This window comes from Rattus norvegicus, chromosome 1 (assembly GCF_021556685.1).
Source record: "Rattus norvegicus strain SHRSP/BbbUtx chromosome 1, alternate assembly SHRSP_T2T, whole genome shotgun sequence".
Lineage (NCBI taxonomy): Eukaryota > Metazoa > Chordata > Mammalia > Rodentia > Muridae > Rattus > Rattus norvegicus.
The window spans coordinates 132,844,998-132,871,899 of NC_141534.1; the positions used below are offsets into that span (position 1 = coordinate 132,844,998).

The 26,902-nt window shown below is 44.2% G+C and overlaps 1 protein-coding gene across 6 annotated transcripts; it reads left to right on the top strand.

Annotated features, from left to right (window-relative positions):
* Positions 1-282: 282 nt before the first annotated feature.
* Lins1 (lines homolog 1) lies at positions 283-26,265 on the top strand. Of its 6 annotated transcripts, none has more exons than XM_087557040.1 (8): positions 304-386; positions 14,656-14,983; positions 20,501-21,000; positions 21,088-21,177; positions 21,756-21,897; positions 22,601-23,188; positions 24,263-24,434; positions 25,357-26,265. In XM_087557040.1, exons 3-8 carry the CDS (start codon positions 20,581-20,583, stop codon positions 26,171-26,173), a joined length of 2,229 nt encoding a protein of 742 aa, XP_087413166.1. In that variant the 5' UTR covers positions 304-386; positions 14,656-14,983; positions 20,501-20,580; the 3' UTR covers positions 26,174-26,265.
* The last annotated feature ends 637 nt before the right edge of the window (positions 26,266-26,902 follow it).

Consider the following 26,902-nt stretch of genomic DNA (forward strand, 5'->3'; position numbering starts at 1 on the left):
GGTGGGGGTTGGGGTAGGGGGTGGGGGCGACTTGGTTGGTTGGTTGCTTCCTTCTCCTCACCCAGGGGCCCCCACCCCCTGGCTGTCGTAAAGCTGCCCGCGGATTCGCGACAGTTAGAGGAGGCGGGCTGGTAGAGGCTAGGACTCGTCTCCGATTGGTCGCTCTCACTTCGTCCCTCCGCTTCCCCGCGGCGGTTTTCGAGGCTCCACCCCCAGCCTGGAGACTCGAAGCGGTTGCTAAGAGACACTGTACTACGAGTGGGGCTTCTACGCCTGCTGAGGGAGGGGCCGGAGAGGCCTTCCGTGGAGTACGGTGGCCCGGAGTGGGCAGCTATGGGTGCGAGTGGCCGGGCGATGGCTGAGTGGCCGGGCCGGATGGCAGCCAGGTAACCCTGAGCCCAGGTTGAGCTGGGTAGCTGGAGAGACGTGTGGGTGGCAGGTTGAGCAGTGGGCAAAGCGACAGGGCCGAGGGCAGGCGAGGAGGGCCCCTACTGGCCGCTGCTCCTTGGCGCTTCTTGGAAGCGTGTGGTGCATCTGTCGGTCTCTGAGACCCGGTTAGCCTCCAGGCTGTCTGCGCCTCGCCCAACTTGCGAGAGAGCACGCTCTTTGGGATCGCCAGGCGGGTTCTAGGGCTTTCCTGCCAGGATAGCGACCCTCGCGGTTTCTTGTGAATGAAAAGAACCGGGAAAAATGCAAAAACACTGATACATTGTTTAAATTGTTTAAATACATTGATTATTTTAGCAAGTTTTTGCTGGGTTGACACTACTCTAGTTGTTGGAGAGACTTTGTGAACTTTTTTTTGTTTTTGCTTTTATCATAACAAGAGAAGATGAAACTGCAAAATGATTAGGGGAGAAAAACACAAAGTAATGGAATACGGTTTGTCTAGGATGTAGTGGACTCTTAGATTGTTAGCGAGGTCTGTCAGAGAATGACATTTGCACACTGTGAATGACAAAAAACTAGCCCAACAAAGATCTGAGGGAAGACCTTACACAGAGTTAGTCAGAAGTGACTTTTCCACAGGTGTCACCTCTTATGTGGACAACATAAGTTCACTAATTCCTAGGAAAAGTCAGTCAGGAATGGGGGTGTGGGACCAAAATTGAAATATCTTGAAGATGATATAGTTTTGTCAGGGACCAAGCTGTCTAGTGCTGAATATATACAATGTTTCTAGGGGCTAGTAAATTCCCAGTAAAAAGGTAAAAGTAGACGAAAAAGAATATGAGTTGATTTCATTAGAAAAGAGGTTAGTGAAAGCCTGGGTATCTTCTAATTGCAGAGTGTTTAGGGGCCTCAGAGAAAGCATAATTATTAGCTTGTGGGTATGAAGTAAAGACACAGATCTTAAAGGCCCTACTAGACCATGTGTTTTTGGAGCTTGGGACATCATCTTAAGAAAAATAGAAAGATTTTTCAGAATGTGGATAGATGGATTGTGAGCCACAATACAACTACCTAGGAAGGGATCTGTTGTCTACGTCAAGGGTAGAAATGGTTCACTGTAGCTGACATGGACTCTATTCACTGAGCTGGAGGAGGGAGGGGCACAGGAAAAAGTGAGTTTGAAGGGCATGAAGTGAGTTGAGTTTATGCTCAGGGATAAACGTTTATGAGTATTCCGTCTGCAGGTGGAGTTCTGGAGGAGCCATTCGGGTTCTCCCTTACAGACTCACTGTTAGTATTCAGTGGAAGCCAAACACCACATTTTGAAATGTAAATTTTTCCTGGCGTGATGAGTCCTGTCACCTCTTTCTCAGAGATGCTTGGCAGTGGCAGCCAGTGCTCTGGGGTGTGCTGTTTTTCCAGTCTTTGTTGGTCTGTTGTGTTTTTACATCCCCTCATGTCTGTAGAAAGCCTCACTATGTCTCAACACATACAGCTATGGAGTCTCACAGCATTTAATAATGGACACGAGAGATTCTGTACTTTTATAAAATAGGCTTGTATTAAATGAAGTTTGCCCATCTGTAAGCTATTGTGAGTGTTGTAGACATGGTCAGTAAGTTAGATCATAATAAGTAGGTTTTCTGCTTATGGGGTGCTTATTGGAATTTAGCCCCATAAAAAAGTCAAGGAGTATCTGTGCATAGCCCAGAAAGGAACTAAACCCTAACTTACACAGAAGTAAAAAGGAGGCATAAAAGTTCATGGAATTATTCTGCGAAGGGGGGTGGGGAGGGCTGAACTCTGAAAGGTCTGGACAGTGAGAGACCAGGAGAGAAAGAGGACCCAGAGAGGGTGATGGAGAAGGACTTTCTGGGCATGGAGAGGCCTTGCCAAGAGTCAGTGTGCTTTTAGAAAAGGTAGATTTGTTTTAATGGAAAAGCTGCAGACACTGCTTATATGAATCAGGCCTACATTCTCTTTAGAGAATCTGTCCCTTTGGCCAGAGGCCAACTGATAACATTTTAAGTGGGAAGAAAATATGGAACTTATAGGGAAGAATAGGGTTGTTTTAACATGTGCATCCCAGGCATGAGGGCATCTGACCCGTATGGGTAAAGGATTAAGTTACCGTTGTCTTCAGTGAGCCCCACAGGTTTCTTCCCTCTGTCAATATAAAGGTCTTCAGAAAATGCACGTTCTTAGAACATCTTTAAGCGTTTTGCACTTATTTATTTAATGTGTGTGTGGGGGGTGTGTGCATGCACCACTGTGCATGTGTGTAGGCCAGAAGATGGCTTGCATGATGTTCTCTCCTTCCACCATGTGGCTCCCAGGGATTGAATTCAGCCATCAAGCTCGGCAGCAGCCATCTTTCCCCACAGAGCCATCTTGCCAGCGTAGGAGAACTTCTTTAATAACTGTTTACTTAGACTAGAAAATGTCTAAGTTTACTTTCCCTAAGAAGCACGTTGCTGTACAAGAAGTTTTCAAACACTTCTGGCTATTAATTTAGATCAAATATACGTAGAACCTAGAGCTGTGTAACTGTGTATTCAGAGGAATAGGTGTGACTTTGCAAGCAGGTTCAGAATTCTAACAAGTAAGCAAAAACAATAAAAATCTTGCAACAAACTATTTTGAAGGATTCTACATACTTTCCAAAGCTTTTTAATCATCAGTTTTATCGTTGGTGCATCCTACCAGTTATCCTTTTATAAATTCAAATCTCGACATTTCTCTTTAAAATGGGTGCCTGACTTATAATAAGAACCAAGTTATATCAGGGACTGGTCAATGGTATGTTTTGGTAACTTTTGATCTTTTCACTCATCAGTGATTTACTGTAAAAACAAAGGATTGCCCCAGACAGTTTGCAGAACAGAGAATTTTGCCTTTCAGTGCTTTTAAAACACCAACACACTTATGTTGGTGTGCAATTTTTGCCTAAAGTGATTATAACTGAAGTAATTTCCCATAAGGTCCTGCACAAGGTCTCCAGTGCTCTCAGGGTTTGAGGATTTCCTTGCCGTGGTGTACCACTATTTCATAATAGTGTGAGAGAAACGCGTCAGAGGCCTTTGCTTTACATCAGACCCATTCGACCAACCAGGCTAAACCAGAGCAGCCATTTGTACTAAGTACTAGTTGTCAGATTGGGCTCCATCAGGGCCCACTGTGCTCGAGCCGTCCTGGAAGGACACCGAATTAGAAGTGAGCATCCCTTTACATTCCGCTTTGGCTTTTCTGCCTATAGAGCACAGCTCCACTATAAACTCCTTACTGTCTTTTTACATGTCTTTACATGATGTCTGGAGTCTGGCTCAGGGATAGAGTACTTGCCTAGCATGGGCAACACATTGGGCTTAATCCTGTGCACCATAGGAAAAAGAAAAAGGGAAAAGAGAATTAAATGAGGTGTTGCCTAATTTACAAGTCACTGGTTTAAAAAAATTTTGTAGATCTTTACATACCTTAAAGTGTCATGTTTTAACCATTCAGATGTAATTTATGAGTTAGTTTTAGAACATTTGTTGAGTACAAAATCAGGCAATTTCAAAGTCCACAAAGAAGGAACGGAAGAGAGAGAGGAGGAAAGGAGTCAGTGTATGAGGTAGGGAGAGCACAGCTTCAGAGCACGCACAGCTCAGGCCAGATGCCGCCTCTGCTTCTGCTTCTGAGACTGGAAGGTCTGGCAGCAACTTTGTGAGGGTCACCGTGCTCTCTCCGCATGGCCAGCTCGGCCATCTTCCAGTTAAGACTCCACATCTGAGCTCCAACAATGTAGAGATAACAGGAAGAACATCAGATAGCCAGAGTTTCACAGGGTGTGCTAGTGGAGCTCCCTGGCTTGCTTTATTGACTTGGCTATCAGATTTTATTTCTTAAATTGGAATTCTTTGACTTGAAAGCAGTTTAGATTGTGGGGCTCTGGAGCAGTTGGAGGTCGCGTTGTCTTTGGTCTGCTTTTGTTGCGTTGGGGAGCAAACCCTTGGACTCATACTTGTTAGGTATGAATTGTGTCACCAAGCTACACCCCAGCCTTAGACCACAGAACATTACTTATTTATTTTAGAAATATTTTTTTAAAAATTGCTTAAATGACTAAAGGCTAAATGTTACAAACGGGAAAAATATTAGCACTCTATTACAAAGAGTAAATTTGAATTAACCAATTCCATGCTTATTCTCAGCTAAGCATCTATACAAATATCTGTATGTGAGGATAAGGGCAGTGTTTGCATACAAATACAAAGATTCTGACCCCAAATATCAGACTATGAATAATTTAAAAATAGTAAATCTAGGGGCTGGGGATTTAGCTCAGTGGTAGAGCGCTTACCTAGGAAGCGCAAGGCCCTGGGTTCGGTCCCCAGCTCCGAAAAAAAGAACCCAAAAAAAAAAAATAGTAAATCTATTTCAACCAAACACTGATTTATTTTCATGATTTTTTTTTATTTTACCATAGTATGGTTGTTTTTCGTTAAAAAAAACAAAACTTTTTTATATTTATTTACTTTGTGTATGCATGCATATGGAGGTCAGAGGCCAACTTTAAACAGCTGGCTCCCTCTTTCCCCCTGGTATATCTTGGGGATAAACTGAGGTATAGCCTTTGGAGGAAAGTACCTTCACCTACTCAGCTCTCTTGCCAGCCCATTTTAATTTCTTTTAATACAAGAGATGCTGTTACTGTAATATATTAGCTTATTACAACACTTTATAGCATCAGTGAGGGCAAAATATTTTAATATTGATTATTTTCTGCATTTTAAACTTTCAAGATTCTTTTAAATAGCCACAAGATTTTAAAATAGCCACATATATTTAAGTTTTATTTGAGAAATAAAAAAATGAATGTCCTTTTAGTTCCTAGTAGTAAGCCCTATTATTTTTTAATGTGTGATATTCTTGCACAGGATCATATTGGACCCAGTTCTTAAATAACTGGATGGGTCCCTCATACAAGGTAAACAGCCTTCCTGGGAGCACCTTTACCTCACCGATGTGGAAGTCACACCTTTGAGATGTTTTCTTACTTTGATGGAAAAAGTAGGTAGTCAGGGTTTCAGCACAGTACTTTTTCTTCTAAGATCTGTTTTCTGTCTTGTGGGAATGAGTGTCTGCATGTATGTCTGTGCACCACATGTGTGCTGGTGCCTGAGGAGGTCACAGTTCACAGTCACGGCTCCAGTTACCCGGGAACTGGAGTTAAAGAGTGCTGTGAGCCACCACATGGGTACTGAATTTAGGTTGTCCACAAGAGCATCAAGTGTGCTTAACCCCTGCACCATCTCTTAAGCCTGGACCATTAAATGGCTTTAGTAAGAGGAACTCGGTTCCTCCTTTCATCATTCACAGTCTTCAGAAGAGACTTTCTTCTGAGAAGCGGACAGTCCAGGGACGTGGGAGGACCACACTGCTCTTCAGGAGGCAACGTCTCCTATGCAGGTGTGTAAAGAGTTCCTTAGCTGTGTTACCAGTAAGCTGGCTTTCCTATTTCTGTAGCCAATCTAGCTGTTGCTTTGAAATCTTGTTTCTGTGACTGTTCAGACCACCTCCTGTCCTGTATTACTCAAAGTTAATTTAAAGGAGATTACATATTTTTAAAGTTGTTTGTAATCGATGACTTCACTGGGGATAGCATGTCTACATAGCAGCCAAGTCAGGCATGTTGTTCTCCCTGCAAACTGTTAGCTGAAGTAGGGAGGCAACCCCAGGATTTTCCTTTAGCAGATAAGACACAAGTCCACTGCACTGATCTCCAGTTCCTGCTGAACAAAACCTGGGCTGTTGTTTCTTGGTCCTGAGAAATCTCACCATGATATATATCTTAATGATGGGCTTTCTGTCCTTGCAGCAGTGGTCACAGGAACCAACAGCTTTGTTTGACTATCCTGGTGTATTCTGTCAGGTGGTCTGCAGAAGCCAGTTTGGTGTGTGTGTGTGTGTGTGTGTGTGTGTGTGTGTGTGTGTGTGTGTGTACATGGGCACATGTGCACATGCACACATGTGAGGAACATACTATTTGGTTTACTTATTTAAGAAAATGAGTCCTAAAGTAACATTTTTCCCCACTGGTTAAATACACACATAAATCTTAATATGGAAATCCCAACCCCAAATGTAACAACTATGATTTGGTTGGTCTCTATAGAATCTGGGTCTTGGGAATTTTTCCTAGTAATTTGTGCTGTCTTCTCTGTATGCCCACTGCTCTGTAAGCCATTATCTGTCCTCTGAAGCAGTTAATAGTAAACACTGGCTTGTGCTCTGGGTGATAAAAGGTACTGTTCTAGATGGGACTGTGTAGAAACCTGGGACTGATGAATCAGGCCACATTAGACACAGATGTCTCTCAGTGACATCCTTGTGGCCATAGTCCAGCTGGCAGAAAGAGGGATCAGGATGAGTAGAGAAACTGCGTTGTAGATGCTGGTCTCACTGGCCCAGCGAACAGGATGCTGAGGTAAGGGACACATAGGACATACGGTGTTAAAGAGCAGGGAATCTTTCCCATAAAGATTGATTTCTGGAGGGCTGCTTAATCACTTTAGCAACTAAGAGTAGAAGACCTCCACTTTTAATATTAATAAAATGTTCCACTTCTAGAAAATGCTTCACTCAGTGTGATATGAAGCCAGAGAACTCAGCTTTCTCACAGTAAAATCAAATAGGCTGCCCAGAAAGTTTCAGTGTCATCTTTGATCTAAGTCTTTGATCTAAGTCAGAACCTGTGGTGAAGGAGTGAGCATGTTGCTCACATTCTAGCAAGCCTTCCAGGGAATTCTGATGCTAGGATCTGAGAACATTGTCTACGTCATATTCAAGATTCTTCTGGCCTTAAGATGCGGGGTGGTGGTCCTGGGGCTAGAATCCCGGATCTCACATGGGGTTGCAGCTCAAGATCTCATGCACACCAGACAAATGCTCTCTCTCTGAGCTATGTTCCGATGCCCATTTTAAGTCTGTGAGGTGCATTAGAAAAGTTTGGCTTTGGAGAGGTTCAATGATGGCTCTCCAGGAAAGCTAAAGTAGTAAATGCTGCAGGCCTCCTGACTCAGCTCCTAAGAACCACACAGCCATCCGGGGCTCTCGCATAGGGACGGGAATCCTGAGAGTCAGTGTAGCCTCTGGACCTTGTCAGTCCAGCTCACGAGGGCTCCTTTCCACAGTGGGCTTAAAATAAAGGAACAGTCAGGAGCTAACTGTCAGTCGCCCTGGCCATACTATCTGTGGACTTCAGTTTTTGAAATGACTCTCCTCCAGATCAAGAGAGCAGTAGTTCTGTTTTCAGTGTCCCCCAAGTCCAGTTATAGGCAGTGTGGTGGGCAGTATAGACAGTTTTGAATGATATGTTCTACTTGGCAAGAGTTGTAACAGACCAGTGAAGTTCTTGGGAGTTGGGAGAAAGTTTTAATCAACGTGGGCTTTAGCATTTTAGCATGCAGGATCAGCTGTAACAGAAGGGTACTGGGGCTGCCCTGGCATAGGCATGGTCTATGACTGCTCTCGGGTACTAGCTCTGTTTGTCACATTATCTGTCCTTGGTCCCTGAGGCCTCATCCTAATGGTAAATATCATAAAGGAAAGGCTATACCTAATAAGTGGGACAAAGGGATTCTGAAGTTTTTGTCATATATTCAAGGAAGCTTGGCTGACAAAATGGACTTTGAGAATGGCAAGGCCTTTGAGACTCTCTCCATCCAAGGTACTCATGGCCAATCGGGAATGAAGAAAGGCTGAATGATATGTTCTACTTGGCAAGAGTTGTAACAGACCAGTCAAGTTCCCTATGCGAGAGCCCCGGATGGCTGTGTGGTTCTTAGAAGCTGAGTCAGGAGGCCTCCAGCATTTACTACTTTAACTTTCATTCAAAGTTCTTGGTGGGCCTGTTTTACTTCTTTCTACTCGGTGTACTTAATAGGCTTCTTTGTGGCCAGCTTCTTCATACCTTCTATTAAGCATGGACACAGGTAATTAGGATAATTATCTTATCTTGATAAGTTCAGTTAGGGTCTGTTTGGACTCTACATCTTCCCTGGGAATGGCTTCCATGGTGTCTTAGTTTCTATTGCTGTGATAAGCACCACAACCAAGAGCAACTTGGGGAGGAAAGGGTTTATTTCAGACTCTTATACCTGGCAGTCTATCATGACAGGATGGCAGGACAGGAACCTGGAGGTAGGAATTAAAGCAGAGACCACAAGGAATGCTGCTTCCTGGCTTGCTTCCCATGGACAGCTCAACCTGCTTCCTTTTACACTCCAGGACCACCTTCCCAGGGTGGCCTCGTCCATACTGAGCTGAGTTCTCCCCCATCAATCAATCACAATAGTACTCCACAGACTTCCCTACAGGCCACCCTTATTGAGGTAATTTCTTAATTGAAACTCCCTTTTTCCCTAATGACTCTAGCTTATGCTGAGTTGGCAGAGAATCTAACCAGTGCAAGGGTTATAGGTATGAGCCTCAGGAGCAAATTCCTCATGTAGAGGAGGCAGTTTATATATTACACGAAATTCTTTAATGAAGTGGAGAGGTCTTGATTAAAAGAACTGTTTAGTTCCTGTGTGGGTAAGGTCAGGCATGGAAATGGGAACACGGGCTCTGATGGTTCCCAGTTCTCTGTTGGCTACCTCACAGAAAGGATATAGGCCTTCTCTGCCCAGTATTATCTAAAGGGATTCCTCAAGTAGGAGGGAGACCTAAGGCTGTAGAGAGAACCTCTTGTGAAGGTGGTTTTGGAGAGTGATCAGTAGGGTGAGGTGGGACATCTCCTGGTCTTCTGAGAACCCCAAACCTGGTCAGTCATCCACAGTAGGTTTTTCACATGCGTGAAGCTGGGGAAGGGTGGCCATGGGGACATGAAATCATTTCCAAAGACTATAAGAGAACAGGGTAAACTAGAGAGCAGTACTGCAGTCAGGGTGCTCATTAGGAAAGGGCCTTGCCTTTCTGACTCCAGACCAAGCCATGAGACAAAAGGACACAGATATTTTCAGAGTCTAGGGATCAAAATTTTCTCCAGCTTTTTTCAAATGAACCTTACTCCCCACACATGAGGGTAAGTCTGAAGGGAAAGGAGGTGACTGTCTCATGCTGAAACTGGAGATCAGTTCTCCAATCTCTAACAGACATCCTTTTAGGAGACAAAGGACCCTAGGTTCAAGGCACTTGATGCATGACTTTCAAAAAGGGATTGCTCACCAAAGTGACCACAAAAGCCATTAAAGCAGCTGCAGTCTCCTCCTTCCCTTGGCTACCACAGTAGAATGTCCCACAGAGCTGTCAAAAATGGTGACTCCTATCAAAAATGGACGCACCACAGAATCTTCTCAGCCTGCAACCCTCACAAGAGTTGCAAGTGCACTGCCTTTCCTGCCCTTCAAGAGCTGTCCATGGTGTCAGCACCTATCCTGCCTCAGCCTGCAGCTTTCGTGAGACACCATTGCAGAAGCTGCCCCTACAGAGACTGTCCACAGTGGCAGCACCTCCTTTCCAGCTTTTCCCCCCTCCCCCATCACCAATAGCCCCACAGAGATGGCTCCTCAGCAAAAGCTGGGTGCAGCTGGGAAGGGCTTCCCCTCTTAACGCATGGGCCTAATGCAGGGAAAAGGGGGTTTAAAAAAAGAACACCAATCCTTGAGCCTCCCCAAGGTCAGGACTTGAAATCCCACCAATCCTAACTCTGGAAATTTCTGCCCTGAGAGACTCCACCCACTCAGAAATTCTATATAAGCACTGCCTTTCGGGCTCCCTGGTGTCTGATCCCAGGAGCAGAGGGCAGCTAACCCTGGATTCACCCCTATACATCCTGGACCTTCCCATAAAACGTTCATGAGATTTCCCACTGGCGTGACTCGTGGAAAGAAGACAAGAAGAAGAGAAGACGAGAAGAGCAGGCTGAGGCCCTGAGCTCAGCTCAGCTGGGGATGCCCTGTGCTGAGGAGGCTTCTCAGAGCTTTGTGGTTCCCGTGCTCCAGTGTCTAAGGAATGCCTTCCACAGGGAGGGACACTGTCCCACCTCAGAGCTAGGTAGTTCCTGGGCCTCATGTCTCAGGATGCCCTTCCACTAGGACACCTCCCTTCCAAGCTGTTTGGTTCCTGGGCTTCTGAGTCCCAGATATGCTTCCATATAGACAGAAATACTTAGTGTCCACAAGAGACCTAAGGTGCAGATGTCAAAGAGCACGTTTAACTTAGTAAAAGGATGTCTTGACACAGGAACCAACAGCTATAGGTCAGAAGCCCAGGAATCTGAGGTCTGATGTCAGGGAGAATCCTCAGATGAATGCATTCTCAGGGGAAGATATAGTCAGAAAAGATGGAAAGAAACTACAGGGCCTTGAGAGGCAGTCACCACAATGTGTGCAGAGAACTGGGAGTGAGGAGAGGCAGGAAATAGCCCTCTCCTCACCGTCCCAGCCCTTGGATCCCACCAGAGTTTTCCTTAGTTGAGGACGCAGGTCTGGCTCCCCACCACTGTAGGGCTATGGAGTTTGAGAGAAGGGAGGCCTTGGTTCCACTAGGAACTGGTTCCAGCCAGGAATCTTTACCTCTCCTCATTCTTCAGTGGAGTAGTTCAAAGGCCTTGGGTCAGAGACCGATCTCCCAGAGGAAGTCTAGCCTCTCACCCCCAAGGACAGAGGTGAGCATGCCCTGAAGCAAGGAGACCTGGCCCTACTGGGGAGTTGTCCCAAGTAGAGGCTTCCAGTTGTCTCCAAGCTCTTACGTAACATGCCAAGGGTCATTAGAGATGGAGACTGGGAGTTGATGTGCCCCAGAGTCCATGCAGACAGATGTGGTGTGGGTCAATTCAATGGTGGTAAACAGAATTCGCCACTTAGTATCAGAATAAAAAAGATAACGAACACTTGCAGGGAGCAGTGGGCTGGGCAAGGACAGAACCGTGCAGAAAGAGGATGGGGTATGGTATGTAAATGAAGGCAGTTCTGATTGGTTGGCCGGGCCTGCCTAATTCTGATAAGCCATTCCTCCTTGCCTATGCCCCACAGTTTATGATGTGCAGTGGGCTAGGAACCAGAGTCCTGGAGGACAAATTTGTTTGGAGTGCTTCAGGTTCTGCACTGAGTGTCATTGACAGCATCCGAACTATGTAGCTGCTTGGGCTGTAATTAAAGTTGAACCATTGTTGACGTAAGCTGAGGCTCGGTCCTGAATCTCTTGGCAAACTCTAGCAGCCAATTTGTATAAAGAAAGTCGGTCTTTTATTTTTAATAGTATTCACTGTGGAAATAGACATGGGGCCGTTCTTTGATAATTCTGAGACTAAGTTGTGGTTAAAAAAAAGGTGGCGCAACCAGTTCCCGTGCATACTGCTCCTCGCTTCTCTCTGACCCGTGGTCACTCTCTTGCTAGTTCTGGCTCTGTCGGGCCGTAGGAACGAGTGCTAATTTAGCTCAGCAGCTCCACGCTGGCCCCCATGGTACTCTCTAACCCCGGGCGGTCTGAGACTTCGCTTTCACTCACAGCTCCCTTGGTGGGTTGTTACTACGCCAGGCATACACATCCCAATTCTGTGGCAGGCTTGGTGCATCGTGCCACTGCACCTTCCCTTGAACTCAATTAAATCACCACATGAATGGACACACCACACAATATCCTCTGATTCAATTGATAAGATATAATTTGCCCATCTAGACAGCACAAAATCCTGTACACATTTACCCCTTAAAAATAGTCATAACAACTGTATCTATGTGCAGAGAAGAATCTTAGCATCTGCCGCCATGTTCTCCCAGCTCCTCCTCCTCGCTCCGGCTCCTTCTCCTCTTTCTAAAACTTTTCTCCCGCCCAGCCTTCCTTCTCATCCAATGACGGGCCTCATTCTATCCTGTACCTGCCTTCCTAATAAAGACATCAACCTACACTAAGTGAACGATCACATTTTCTAACAAAGGCTTCAGAGTTCTGTCGTGCCCTAGGAAAACTTGGGTTTTGGCATCAGAGTCGTCTATAGCCAAGGCTGACCTCAAACTCACAGTGTACCAAAGATGATCCTTGTGTCATTGTTATTAAAAAATTTATTTGAGACAAGGTCTGACTATGTAAAAAGCCCAGGCTGACCTTGAACAATTTTTTACAAATTCATTTGGTTGTGTGTACACTCTTGCACATGTGCTAATCAAAGGAAACTGATAGGAGTTGGTCTTTTTCACCATGTGGGCTCCAGGGTCAGACTCAGGCCATTGGGCCTTGATTGGCTAAACCATCATCTTACTCCTCTCTCTCCAGTGCCTGTCTATGCCTTCACCAGGCCCCAAGCACTAGGATTGCAAACATGAACCACCATGCTCATTTTCTTGGTTCATTTTATTTATTGATTTATTTACTTTTGAGAGAGGGTCGCACTATGTAGCCCTAGCTGGTCTAAAACTCACTGTGTAGAGAGCCTAGGCAGGCCTCAAACTCACAGAGAGCTTCTTCTTCCCTCCAAATTCTAGGAAAAAAGCATGCACTGCTATGCCCAGCTAGTTTCTAGAAATATTTTAATTGTGTGTTCTCATACAGTTCTGTCCAGTTTTTGGTGTGGAGACTTTAAGAATCAGGGTTTTGGTATAATTGGGCATGATAATGTAATCTTCTACCCCAGCATTCAGGAGCTTTAACAAGAGAACCATGAGTTCAAGGCTGTCCTGGGCTATAAAATGAAATTCTACCGACCCCAAAGATGTGGATGAAAGGTGTGTATGTGTGTGTGTGTGTGTGTGTGTGTGTGTGTGTCTGTGTGTCTGTGTGTCTGTGTGTCTGTGTGCGTGCGCGCATGCGCGCAAGCTAGGAACTGAAGGACTATAACCCCTCACAAAATTGAGAAGCTTTGTTTTGTTTATTTTTGTAGTTCTGAAAGTTGATACCAGGCAAGCATTCTACCATTGAGCTTCATCTCCAATCTTCCTCCCCTCCTGCTTTTGATGCAGGGCCACCCTAAGTTTCCCAGATAGGCCTTGAACTCCACCTTCCTGCCTCAGCCTTCTCAGTAGCTGGGACTATAGACATGTCTGTTTAATTCAGCTAAAACTACTGTTTTTTATTTTTTTAACATATATTTTTCTTTGAGTCACAAGCAGTTTAAGGAAAGACGTAGCAAGACACTGTGTAGCTTTTTTCTGATTTCTCCCAAGCGCAGCATCTTGCTTATTAACACAGCATAGGATCTTAATTGATACAACTTACCTGCCGCCCTCAGATTTCTCTTTTTGTCTGTATGCATTTATCTGAATGTCTAGTTCTGTGGGATTTTTGTTAGCACTGGCCTGCCTCCTGTTTTCCTTCATAGCCCCACCCACTGAGGAGGTGGAGCCCTCAGCCAGAGGCTGTCTTCCATCTGTAGTACATTGCCTTTGCTCTTCAGGAACAGAAACAGTACACAGCTCCTAACATATCCCTTGGAGAGCCATCTAAGGCAGCTCAGGTAGGGATAGGGGGTTTGTTAATGAAGAAAAGTATTTCATGGTGTGACTCCACCACTTTGTTTCCACACACCCAGTGAAGGACATCTTGTGCAAGTTTTTGTGTGAGCAACTTTATTTTTCTGGCGTGAACACCAGTTTCCCAGTTGCTGGGTCATCTGGTAACTAGATGTTCAGCTTTTAAGGAACTGCCAGATCAACCTTCAGAAGAGTTGTCTAACAGGATCTAGTGTCTGCACATCTTTGCCAGCATTCGGTGCCTCTGGTGGTTACTGCAGCTATTCTGAGAGTGGTTTCTTTATAGTTATTTTTGTTGTTCTTTTCATGTTTGTTTCCTGATATGGTGGAATAGTCACTTGCCAGTGATTGCTGAGTATAAAGGATACTGAAAAATGATAGCCTCATTTTTATGGGCTATAGAGGCCTCAACTGTTTTGGAACACTAACTTACCTTGGATGGCATTTTCCTGTAATTGCTGACCTAAATGCAGTTGGGTGCTTTGTCCCAAAGCAAAGGTTTCTCTCTTCAGTGAACACACTCTCAGAGACTCAGGCTAAAAGGTCAGGTAAAATTGCTATGGGTGACAACCATGCTGACCCAAAAAGAGGCATTGGTGGGCACTGTTGTTCTCCAAGGGGGCCTATCCAATGCTACCGGAAGCTTCTTGCTCAGGGATAATCCTCTTTCTGGTCAGCTTGCAACCTTAGTTTGTAAATAAGCAAGACCAGTCTCTCTGCCATATGCATGGGATTCCTCAGGACTGTCTTCCACTTCTGCCTGACTCTTCTCAGTCTGCATCACAACTGCATTTTCTTCTCTGTTCTGCAGAAAGAGCCCAGCGCGGGTCAGTCAATGAGAGGGTCGAGGAAGCAAATGATTGCAGAGGATAGACATATACTGCAGTTCACAGTGATCCTAATGCAGCAAATCCCAGCTCTATACACATGACTTGGTGACACCTTGAGGACCATGGGCAGCAACCCCAATATGACACCGTTCTGTGACTCAAAACAGTTCTGTGAGGTGTTCTTCAGGTACAAAGTCATCTCATTTCTGCACCCTCCTTCCTGTATCCAAACTGACTTGTTCCTTTGGCCTCACAGATCCCAAGATAGGTGAGCTCCGGTGAATTTCTGATTCCCATTTGCTGGGTAAGGTAAGGCTGCTAGGGACCACCTTCTGTTTCTGGGTAACTGGTAACACCCAATGCCAGTTTCTTTGAGGACTGTTAGTTATGAACTTACATCAGAAAGTCAGCTCTCGGATCATCAGAGCCATCTGGTTGCATTTGAAGAATGGACATTCCAAGTAGAATGTTATCGAATTATAATCAGTCCTGATTTTTGTGATTTATGGTATAACTCTTTGTACCTGTGGTGGTTTGAATATGCTTGGCCCAGGGAGGGGCACTATTAGGAGGCATAGCCTTGTTTGGAGGAAGTGTGTCTCTGTGGGCATAGACTCCTCCTAGCTGCCTGGAGGTCAGTCTTCTTTTGGCTGCCTTCGGATCAAGATGTAGAACATAAAGCTCCTCCTGCACCATGCCTGCCTGGACACTGCCGTGCTTCCCACCATGATGATAGTGGACTGAACCTCTGAAACTGCAAGCCAGCCCCAACTAAATATTGTCCTTTGTAAGAGTTTCCTTGGTCAGGGTATCTCTTCACAGCAATGGAGCCCTAACTAAGACAAGTATCTTTGCTTATTCTCTTTCTTTCTTTCCTCCTCTCCCAGGGATTGAATCTAGAACCTCATGCATTATTGGTCATGGTCTCTACCACAGAGCAATCTTCTCAGCTTCTTCATACGATTTTTTAGGAAGCAAATATTTTAATTCTGTTTGAGTCTAGTGTTTCAAATTTTGCTTTATGCACCATGTTGCTATAAGAGGTTGTTGGAAGGTGCTTTTATGTACTATGTATTCTTTTACAAGAGGTCAAGGCTTTGAATTACATTTTTTTTCTAAAAGGATAATTTTTTACACCAGAAAACATGTCAGAATGTCAGTGCACATCATGTAAAGATTAATTTCAGGTTTTATGCCCATGTCCTGATTACACATCTCCAATATTCTTTTTCCAGAGTGGGTGGCCTCCCTTGTGGACCTGTGTAGGTGTTTCACAGCCTCACACACAGAGGCTGCCATAGTAGACAGCTGGCTTTGACCACATTCTGACAGGCATGGCTTTGGAATGAACGTCTCTTTCCAGGCCAGCATGGTATTCCAGTTTTCAGTGAACAAACCCACGAACAACCACCTGAGCAGCACAGTGTGGCCAGTTGAGTCCCTGGTCTGCGTTTTCACGACTTCTTTTCCTGGGGCAAGGCAGGACATTTCTCTTCACTAGTTTTCAGTTTCAATGCAGTGGTTTTTGTTGTTTTGATCACAGTGAATCATGTTTGAAATGCAAGTAAAGTTTTATGCTAGGCCCCAGTAGAGGCACCCCAGCACTCACTGTCCCTTGGTCAGTTCTTTCCTGCTGGGCCCCGAGTATTTGTTATATCTTCCTTTTGTTTTGCTATTTTTGTTTGTAAAAGGCCCATCTGAATATGCTGGGGAGAGAACCTAGGAAGACCCCATTCATACGTAGCAAACACTTTACTCCTGAGCGCCATGTTTCACCCAGATATGTATTGTTGCTATATGTATGTATTTGTATGTGTTCATGTACATTCATACTACACATGGGTCTCAGAGAACAACCTGTGGGAGTTGCTCTTTTTCTACCTGGAGGACCGGAGACTGAAGTCTACCATGAGGCTTGGCAGTAGACACCTGTGACAAATGACACCAGTGCGTTGAACGAGTGTGCCCACCATTCTAACAGATGCTTAAATACTTCATTTAAACTGTACAACATTGTAGTATGATTTCTTAGACCCATTCCTACCAAAGAGGCTGGGTCCTACCATGAGAAGGAAATATGCTGGCTCTCACCCACCCCCTTTCTGATATTCACTGGCATTGACTGACCTAGTCACCGAGAGGATAGTTGTAAAGAATGACCAAGGGCCCAGTAGAGGTTTCCTTCTCACTTGATGTGATAGGAAACAGGTTCGAAGTATTTCTATTGCTCTAAATAACATTGAAATAAAAATGCATTTGTTGTTTAAGGTTTCTAATGATAAAAGATGAGCACATGATAATAGTTAAAGCCTAAAATAGTCTAAGTATCAGTACTACTAAGAGAAAAGAGCTATGAAAAGGGATTTCAACTTTGAAATATAATATGAAGGGCAATTTCTGACATATAACTGGAGAAATATGCCAACAGCTTATTTTACCAAGCCATTGCAGTAAAGAATGTTCTTTAATGGGAACCTCTCAAAGAGTTTGGCCAAGAAAGAAGGGGTGATGGGACCCTGTGGTCCTGGCTGGTTTTGAGACCGGGGAATGAAGATAAAAATCAAAGCCAGCCTGTGCGACTTAACAAGATTCCATCTCCAAAGGAGGGAGAAGGATATAGATGGTGGAGGTCAGTCCACCTGGACACACAGACACAAGAGAGCCCCTCTCGTTAGTTATGAGTTAACTTTACACAGAGGGTTACAGAGCTTCTCAGCCATGGCCGCCTTTGTGGGTACAGAACAGTTCAGCCGTGTCAAATGGAACTCAGCCACCACACTCTAGCTTATTAAATTCTGTGGAATACACACCACAGCTTGAAGATAGTGTGCAGAGGTTGGAACGATTGGTTAGTAATTAAGAATGCTTGCTACTCTTTCAGTGGATCTGAGTTCAGTTCCTACTGTCTACTTCTAGTTACAACTGGTTGTGACTTCACCTCCAGGGAATCTGATGCCCTCTTCTGGCATCTGCTGTTACTATATAATATATAATCTGCAATTATATAGTACAAAAACACAAACACTCACATACACATAAATAATGATAAAAATGATCTTAAAATAGCATTCAGGGAAGACAACCAAAAGTTTAATTTAAATTTTAATTGCTTGTAAATTTAAAATCTATAATATTGTTAACACTTAGCTGCCCTATCTTAGTTCTCTTCTGTAAAACAGTGTCTGGTGAAGTGTCCACAGTTGAAATTCCTTAAGTGCTAACTGGGAAGAAGCAAGCCATGATAGTCTGAGCTAGGGGGTTGTAGCACACACCTCTAACCCCAGAACTCCGAGGAAATGGCAGGTGTGTCTCTGTGAGTTGAGACCAGCCTGGTCTACATAGTCAAACTCTGCTGCAGAAAAAATAAAGCAAGCAAGCAAACTAAAAACAAAAGAAAAACAATCAAACTAACAAAAGAATGAGAAAGGTATGCTTACGGTCCACAACATACATGCAGGCAAAGCGCCCATACACATAAATGTTATAAAGGGGATGACAAAGTCAGGACCCGTGAATAAGCCACACTGTAGTGGGAGACCCAGTGTGAATGCTAGCCTCATAACCTTTCCTCTGAGGAGGAGAGTTAGGAGCTAGGTATGAGCAGAAGAGGTGGAGAAGAGGAGTCCATGGGTTTGTTTTTAAGGAGTGTATTTTAAGAAGATAGAATTGGGGGCTTTGGAGATGGCTCAGCAGGGACTGGAGAGATGACCCAGCACTGGCTGCTCTTCCAGAGAATCTGGGTTTGATTCCCAGCACCCACCTGGCAACTGTCTACTTACTTTTCTATTGTTATAAAAAGACACTATGACCAAGGCAGCTTATAAAAACACATTTAATTTGGGAACTCATGATTCCAAAAGGTTAGGGTCATGACTGTCATGCTAGGGAACATGGCGGCAGGCAGGAGCAGTAGCTGAGACCTTACATCTGATCCACAGGCTCGAGGCAGAGAGAGAAGGCTAACTGACAGTGGCATGGACTTCTGAAACCTCAAAGCCCACCCCAGTGACATGCCTCCTTTAAGTCCACTCCTCCCAATCCTTCCCATACAGTTCCACCAGCTGCTGACCAAGCGTGCAAATATATGAGTCTTTGGGTGCCTTTCTCATTCAAAGCACCATGGCATATAGCATCCATTTGTAACTCCAGTTTCAGGGGATCTGATACTCTTTTCTGAACTCTATGAGCACGAAACATGCAAATGGTACATGAGCATACATGCAAAAAAGCACCCATACACATAAAATAGCATTTACTAAAGAGGAAGACAGAGCGAGGACTGTAAAATGCATATTGGTTGTTGTTTTTTGGCTTTTTACAAACAACTCATGAACTGTTGAGGGAATCAGGCAGCTGTCACAACCCATTTAAAGTGAGAGAACTAAGAACTTCTGTGGAAAATGGGAGTGTTAAAATAAGTTTACAAAAAGAAGCAAAAACCAAAAAAACAAAAATACTATTTTCCCCCCTGGGGAGAGGATCCTTTGCTTGTCTATACATAAGGTGTGTATGTGTGACTGTGTGAGAGAGAGAGAGTGTGTGTGTGTGTGTGTGTGTGAGAGAGAGAGAGAGAGAAAGAGAGTGTGTATATGTGTGTGAGTGTGTGTGTGTGAGTATGTATATGTGTGTGTGAGAGTTTGTATGTGTGTGAGTGTGTGGGGGGTTTAAGGTAGCCCAGTAGATTCCCAGAGGCCCCATATTCCTTTGGAAGAATTTCCGTCCGTGCTTTTGCTTATACCAGTGCCAGCATGCTTCCTCTGGCATCGACTGATTGCTCATCTTCTCTGTTTTAAAAGCCGTGTGTGACTAAATGTGTCATGTGCATCTCACCCCTGGTCTTGATAGGGCAGAGAATTCTGGAACAGCCTGAATGTCTAAATTTATATCCAGCTACAAGTACAGGGCTGCTTTCCTCTCCCTTCTTAACTTTCTTGTGATAGCACCAAAAATTTACCTAGTTACAGAGGTGGTGACCAAGGATTGTAACCTTATATGTTATATAAGATTATATTATATAATTTTAAGTTGGAACCTTATAGTCAATAGCTGTATAGCAATATACCTTCAGGTTTTAATCTATAAATGGGAGGTGAAAGTTAAAATATTTCATGTACCCCAGTGGATTTAAGCTGGGACATCTAACAATGTCTGCAGACATTCCTGTCAGCAGAATCTGGTGGGTAATGCTGGGGTGTTTGACCGGGAGAGAATAAGGTTTGAGAGGAGATGGGTGAGGGCAGGGGCTGCTTACCAGCCTGGAGGGTGCTGGCAGCTCCCCATAGAAAGGATCTGGCTCCACTTTGAACAGTACCAAGGCCAAGGACTTGGTCAGCCCCACAGAGTGGAGTGTTCCAGGAAAGCTGGTATTTCTAACCTGGGCCTGGTGTTGTCAGCCCATGATCCCAGATACCTGGTTGTCTGACAAAGGAGGATCACAGGTTCAAGGGCTTCCTGAACTACAGAGTAAGAACAAGGCTAGCCTACAACTGTAGGCAGCTTACAGAGTTCCCATCTCCAAATAGAACTTAAAAGACAAGCCTAAGGATAAAGCTCAGAAGTAGAGTGCTTGCCTGGCATTCCTAAGCACACTCATGCACAAACACAAACACACTCACACACCCCAAACAAAAGTGAGATAACACTATAGTTTTATGTTCTTATATTTGCATATAAAACATACATTTCATCATTACTATTTTAAAGTGTTATAATCTTCATTTGAAGAGTCCAGCAACTACTGTTATCTCTAATTTGAGACTTCCTAAGTAAACACAGTTTTGTTTCACTTGTACAACTTTGACACTTATAAATAACCTTTTGTTTCAGGCTTCACTGAGGAGACAGATTAAAGATTCATTGTATTTCTAAGCCTTCAATATTTATACCTTGTGGCTGTTGACCCTCTTATGAGATACATTGTGGAAATCAAAATGGAAAGTGTCCAAGAAATTTTGGATCACTTATACAGGAAAGTACTTCTTGGAGCCACGCTTGAAGATGACCTCCATGGTTACATCGTTTACCTCAACCCAGATCTCTCAGAGCAAGCTGTCTGTACAGCCTCCTCTGTGGCTCGGTCCGATGTCAGGGATGTGCTGGACGGCATGGCAGGCCAGCACGGGGTGAGCATCCTTCCTGAAGCACAGGAGTGTTCCAGGAGACAGCTTCAGACGGGCAGGGCCTGGGAAGTGACGCTCCTTCAGTTAACACTGATTGACATGGTACTGAGCCGCGTGCTGTCTGCTGAAACCGAGAGCCGTGCAAAGGCTGGGTACAGAGAGCTAACTGAAGTCCTTTTGCAGTCCATTGAACTGGATTCCAAATTGGTAAGGCACTTTTTAAAAAGGTTTAGATACTAAGTAAAGTTGTTAAGGCGTCAGCAGTGTGACGAACTGTGCTTGTTTTTACTGTAGATCCGTGTACTCCAGAATTCCGATAAGTTGTTGTCCTACCTGGCTGCCAAGTGCCTGGCCTCGCTCCTGTATTTCCAGCTGAGAGAGAAGGTCAGGGAAGCCAGCGCCTTAATTATCTCTCTTAGTGTTTTAAAGCTCGAACATTTGGCTTAATAAGATACTCGCACCCATAATAACATGTAAATCTAAAAATATACGAATGAAATAAGATCCTACCCCCCAAAAAATAAAGAAGAAAATGCTTACAGAGGTCACCTGAGGCCACTTCATGCACTTGCACACACACGTATACCTGTGCTTACAAACACACACAGATCCAAGCTTCTATTGTCTTTCTGCTACAATTGCTTCTTTCTTTAAGTAATAACTTTGAATATCCAAGATTTTTATGATAGAATATTTAGACAGTAGAATTGAATATAAAGAAAAGAAAGACATATTATTATATTATTAATAAATGACGCGTGGATATTTTCATAGTTCTTTTCGATTCTTCACTTATATCCTGTATAGCCTTTCCTGCCTTAAAGAATATTAGAATATTTTCCTTCTTTGTTTTGCCAAATATTAGCATACTTTTTTCAAGCAAACAGACATTTTGTATATTGTGTGATCGTTTTTTATTACGAACAAGATAATCATAACTACACTTTTTTCCTTGTTTGTAGAAAATGTTAAGTAATTCCTGGGTCACGTTTTGCCAGAAGCATCTCTCTGATTCCTCTGAGGGTGGTGAAGCAGTGCATTGCCTCTGCGTCCTTGCAGCTGTGATGAAGGAGATCTTTAAAGATGCACATTCACAGAGAGCAGGTAGAGATGACCTCCACAAACGATCCTGCCTCTCAGGGGCTTGCCTTTATAATGCATGTTGTACCTCATCTCTCTTGGAGTATGATGAAATCCACGATCCTGCCCCTGATGTTATTATTGACCATAACCTTGGAGTGGTGTGTAGTATATGTGTTGGGTGTGTGAACATATGCTCGAGAACATGTGTGTGCTTGTAGAGGCCAGAAATCAGTCTTGGGTGTCTTCCTCAGTCACTTTTCCAGCTTATCTGTTGAGCTAAGATCTCTAACTGAGCCTAGAGCTCATGAGCTGGCCTAGGCTGCCTGCCGGTGAGCTCCATCTACCTCCCAGCACGGCGCTACAGCCTTACATCACCACACCTGGCTTTTACATGGCTGCTAGCGAGCCTAATTCAGTACATCATGCTTATGCAGCAAGCACTCTACCAAGCAAACTCTCCTTTGAGCACTGAAGATAACCTTTGTAAAAGAAATTAAAATGTAGTCATTCACTAGCTCTTATCTAGTCTGACCATATTCATAGAGCATGCATTAACTTTAAGTAATTAGCTGTTAATCTGTGTATCTTCACTTGGTCTTATTAGAGTAACTGTTCTTAAACCTATTGTTTTATCTTATAAAATGATATATATACAAATTATTGTAAAATTTTAAGAAAACTTTTATTTTTCCTGTTGCTTATAACTCCTGTTTCATAATTACAGAAAGTCTAAAGCAGCTCTTGACTCCTTTTGACAATACTTTTGAAGCGTTCTACAATTCCTTATTTTCTCAGCATTTTGGAAACTTCAAGAACCCCTCTAACATAATCAGCAGCCTGATGTGCTTTCTGGAGTTGCTCGAGCTTCTCGTAGCCTCCAGAATCCACCTGAAACTGCACCTTAGGAGCCAGAGGATGTTATTTTTGAAACCCCATGCTCTAGATATTCTTGCCTGGCCTATTCCGGCTTTTATAAAAAGGAAATTGGTTATACTCATCAAAAAGTGCCTTCTCTGTAAAGTGGGTGAAGACTTCTGCCGTGAATCTGTGCCCACCCTGATGTCACCAGACCATCTTCTGGACAGTGACATGCTCACTTTAGCTGATGCACTTCTGCACGCTATACATTTGGGGTTGTGGAAGGCACTGACTGTTCCTGGAAAGCCTTCCTGCTTTGGAGGAGATGAAGTGCAACCTGGATGCAGACTCAGGGCTGGTCCTGATCACGTGACCCTGAGAGCAGCAAGCTTAATTACAGTGAAATCCTTAGAAATCAAGTTCCAGAATTGTACCTCAGCAACTGAAATGAAAGGTAATCCTCTAGACTTATTTTTTATTCAAAATTCTATACAATTAATTTTTCACTAAAGAAGAGTGACTCCTGACTATTGAGCACTAGGCCAGTATCATTTCAGTAATTTAGCTGTGTTGTCCTGATTAAACTTAGTAAAGTGGACTGGAATTTTAAGAAGCATGTCAGCTTTTTTATACAATTAATATGCATTAAATAATGAATACAAAAATAGTTGCTTTTTGAAGCACTACTGAGCAAATAAATGGAAGTCAGTTCATATAGAATTATATTTATTCATCAAAGCAGACTGATTCTTCATGTGCATTACTAATAATCAAGTTATGTTGACAGTATCGTGGGAAGTTCTTTTAATAAAGGAATTGTCGCACAAACAATTCCTTGAAGGTGACAGGCCAGGTTGAGAGTACCCGGAAGAGCGATTTTCAGTGTGGTGTTGTAGAGGACTTGTCTTCCACTGCACAGGGAAAATGAAAGTAGTGGCTGGAGGTTACCCTGGAGAGTGGGATTCCTCAGTTGGGGTGACCTCTCTGGATGATCCAGGAGTCTGTTTTAATTAGCGCAATTACAGTTTATAACACTAGGTGGCATCTGTTACATAATTCAGAGGTTTGAGTTGCAGTTAAACTCCCAGAAGTCTAGTTTTTGCCTTACTTGTACTTTCTTTTGGTTCTTTAAAAAGCAAAGGGAAGGAAGATTTTTAGCTTATTTTGAAGCTATTTCTTTTTATGACTTAGCAGTCTATAGTTAAGAGAGCTGTGGTCACCAAGAAAGAGGCCATTGTGCACTCTTGTGCACAATGTTTCATAACATGCTGTCATCATGAGATCACAAAGTTGTCTCTTAGACAAACTGTAACTAGATTTTGGCAGGTAGATGTCCCGATCATACACTTTAAACTGGTGCCCTTCCGTAAGTCACCTCTCCTGCCCTCAGTTCTTCATTTGTGGAACAGATGATCCTGTGTCTGGGGCCCTCTGGGGTGCGGATTACAGTGATGCAGCACAGGTTTGCATACAGACAAGTGGTGTTTGTGTGTTTATACGCATGACCTGAAATGCCTGTCACTCATAGCTGACCTGCAGAAGTTCCTGCCCGAGTTCCTGGCCTTCTTAAAGCCTCAGCTTCAGCCCTCTCTCCAGTTACACAACCCGTGTGAGTGGCTGTCCAGGGTCTTCATAGAGCAGGACGATGACATGCTGGAGGCCGCCAAAGCATCCCTGAGCATCTACCTCCACTTGACCAGGTTTGTTTGTTTCTAGTAACCTGGACTGCCTAGATAGAAGCTGAATTGAGCTTCTGTCTGCTGGGCTCCGCCTTGTCAAAGGGAACGCAGATATAAAGGAGCAAAGGAGCCTCTCCAGACCTGCACTTCATGCAGGGACAGCCAGGCTGCTCCCCCTGGAGCACAGCTGGGCACTTCCACCCAGCCGTGCTTCTGCTCTACCCTTGCAGCCTTGTGGGATGCTCCTGAAGCTGACAGCCCTGGCCCTCCCATTGTTCCTGCTCTGCTTCATTAAACCCTCAAGTACCAGCTCCATCTCCCTCTCCCTTGGCCTGGCAGAAGGGCTTTCTCACTAATGATGGTAATGCAGCCTGTGCTTGCTGTGTTAGGACCAGCTGTAATGGTTCTCTGTCTGTCTGTCTGTCTGTGACAGTCCCCTCTCTCTCTCTCTCTCTCTCTCTCTCTCTCTCTCTCTCTCTCTCTCTCTCTTCTAGAAGCATATCAACCATTATTTTCCCTGTTATGCTCAGGCCTAGCCACCAGCAGCTAGCTTCAGGCTTCCTTTTTATCAGTCATGGAATTGTCATCTTTCTTAGCTGTAGAGGTGTCTCTGGGAGGATCTGATTAACTGTGGATCATGAGGCCATGTTCTCAATGGTCAGTCTGGGCTCTCATATCTACCCCAATGAGATAGTTCTGTGTTCCATTTTAAGCATGGACTAAATCACCCTGGAGGGGAGGTTTCTGATGTAGGAGAAAGGACAGAAAGCTTCTGTGCAGATAGAAACTAAAACTGGTCAGTGGGGAGCAGATTCAATTTTGATTTGGTGGATTTGGTGGTAAGCAGATTCAGTTTTGATTTTGCCTTTTAAAGTGATATGCAAGTGTGAGAACATATTTGTAAAAACCTGTCAGCCTCATCCCCCCTTGTCTGTCTTTTCAGAGAATGGGACACTTCTACAAGTCTGACCCCAGAAAAGGAAGCATGGATCCACTCCACACATGGACATGGCTACAACCCTCACTGTATTTTCTTATTCTTCTTAAAGAATATAGCGTTTGATTCTACAGTTCTTCTTGACTTCTTGATATCCTCAGAAACCTGTTTCCTTGAATACTTTGTTAAATATTTAAAACTACTGCAGAAAGACTGGGGCCACTTTCTGTCCACCTGCCAGTTCTTTGCTGCAATGGAATCACAGTGCGGAGTAAGTGTTCATGATCCTTTCCCCTTACCTGCCCATGGCACAAGCACCAGCTACACAGCACCTCATGCTCCTGTTGGAGAAAATGCTTGCCCCTGGATCCCCTGGGCTGCTGATGCCTCCTCTGAACCCCAGAGCCAGCCCAAGGAAACTCACCCAGTGCCAACTAATGGCCCACCTTCCCGGACACCACAGAGTCTGGTAGATTATGACAGCTCTGAACCCTCTGATGAGGAAGCCACAGATGAGCCTTTAGCAAACAGCAAACAGACATCTTTATGTCAAGAAATGCCTGGGGAAATCCGGGATCTGCCTAGGACATGCAAAGGAAAGGAACGTAGCCGGGAGCCTCAGGCGAGGCCTCTGCTCTCTGCAGAGCCCAACTCTCCCTTCTCTGATGACGGTGGAGTTGCTCCATTTCTTCGTACAGTGAGATGCCTTGAGGAGCTACAGGGAGCTATTTACCGTTTGCAGGAGAAAAATCTCTTTCCGTATAACCCAGCGGCACTTCTGAAGTTGTTGAAAGGTGTGGAGGCCAAGTGTGATAATGTGTGAGCCCTGGGTAACACAGCAACATTTGTCCTCAGGTTTGTTTCTCTTTATATAAATTGCCTATCTAAGATAAATAAAAACAAAATCTGCAAAAATGGTTTTCTGGGTCTTTGCTTTATGGAGCAGCCTACTGTCTAAGAAAGGTGCATCCTGTGACAGATCAGCTGGCCCAGCTGTGCTATAGCTGAGCATTTATGCGAAGTCAGGCTACATGGAATTCGCCATGACAAATGACTGCAATTCTGTAGCCTAAACCAAGCAAGACTTATCTGAGCTCAAGGGGCCAGAAGCTTAAAATCAAGATGTGTAATGTCCTGGGACACGGCCCACTCTACCCAGGATGCCACCTCCATTTCCGAATGCTGTGCACCATTTGCTACAGTGGTTACTTCTCTTTTGTTTTGAGTATAACTTTCCAGCTGGACTAACATTGTCTCATTGTAGTTTTTATTTGCCTTGCCTGATCTAAGGCATCTGATACTCATCCCTCTGAGTTGTCTGACTGCTCAAAGGACCAGCTTCAAGTTGTGGAAGAAACCCTGTCTTAAGGCAGAAAACGGAAGAGTGATGGAGGAAGCTGCCAGATGGCCTGCTCTGCCTCCACATGCGTGCCCTCTCTCTTTCTCACCCGCCCCCCCCCCCCACACACACACGAGAAGCAAGCATGGGATTGCCTGTAGTAATCAAAACACCTTGATACTTCGAGAGAAAAGTTAGTATTAGAAACCAGAA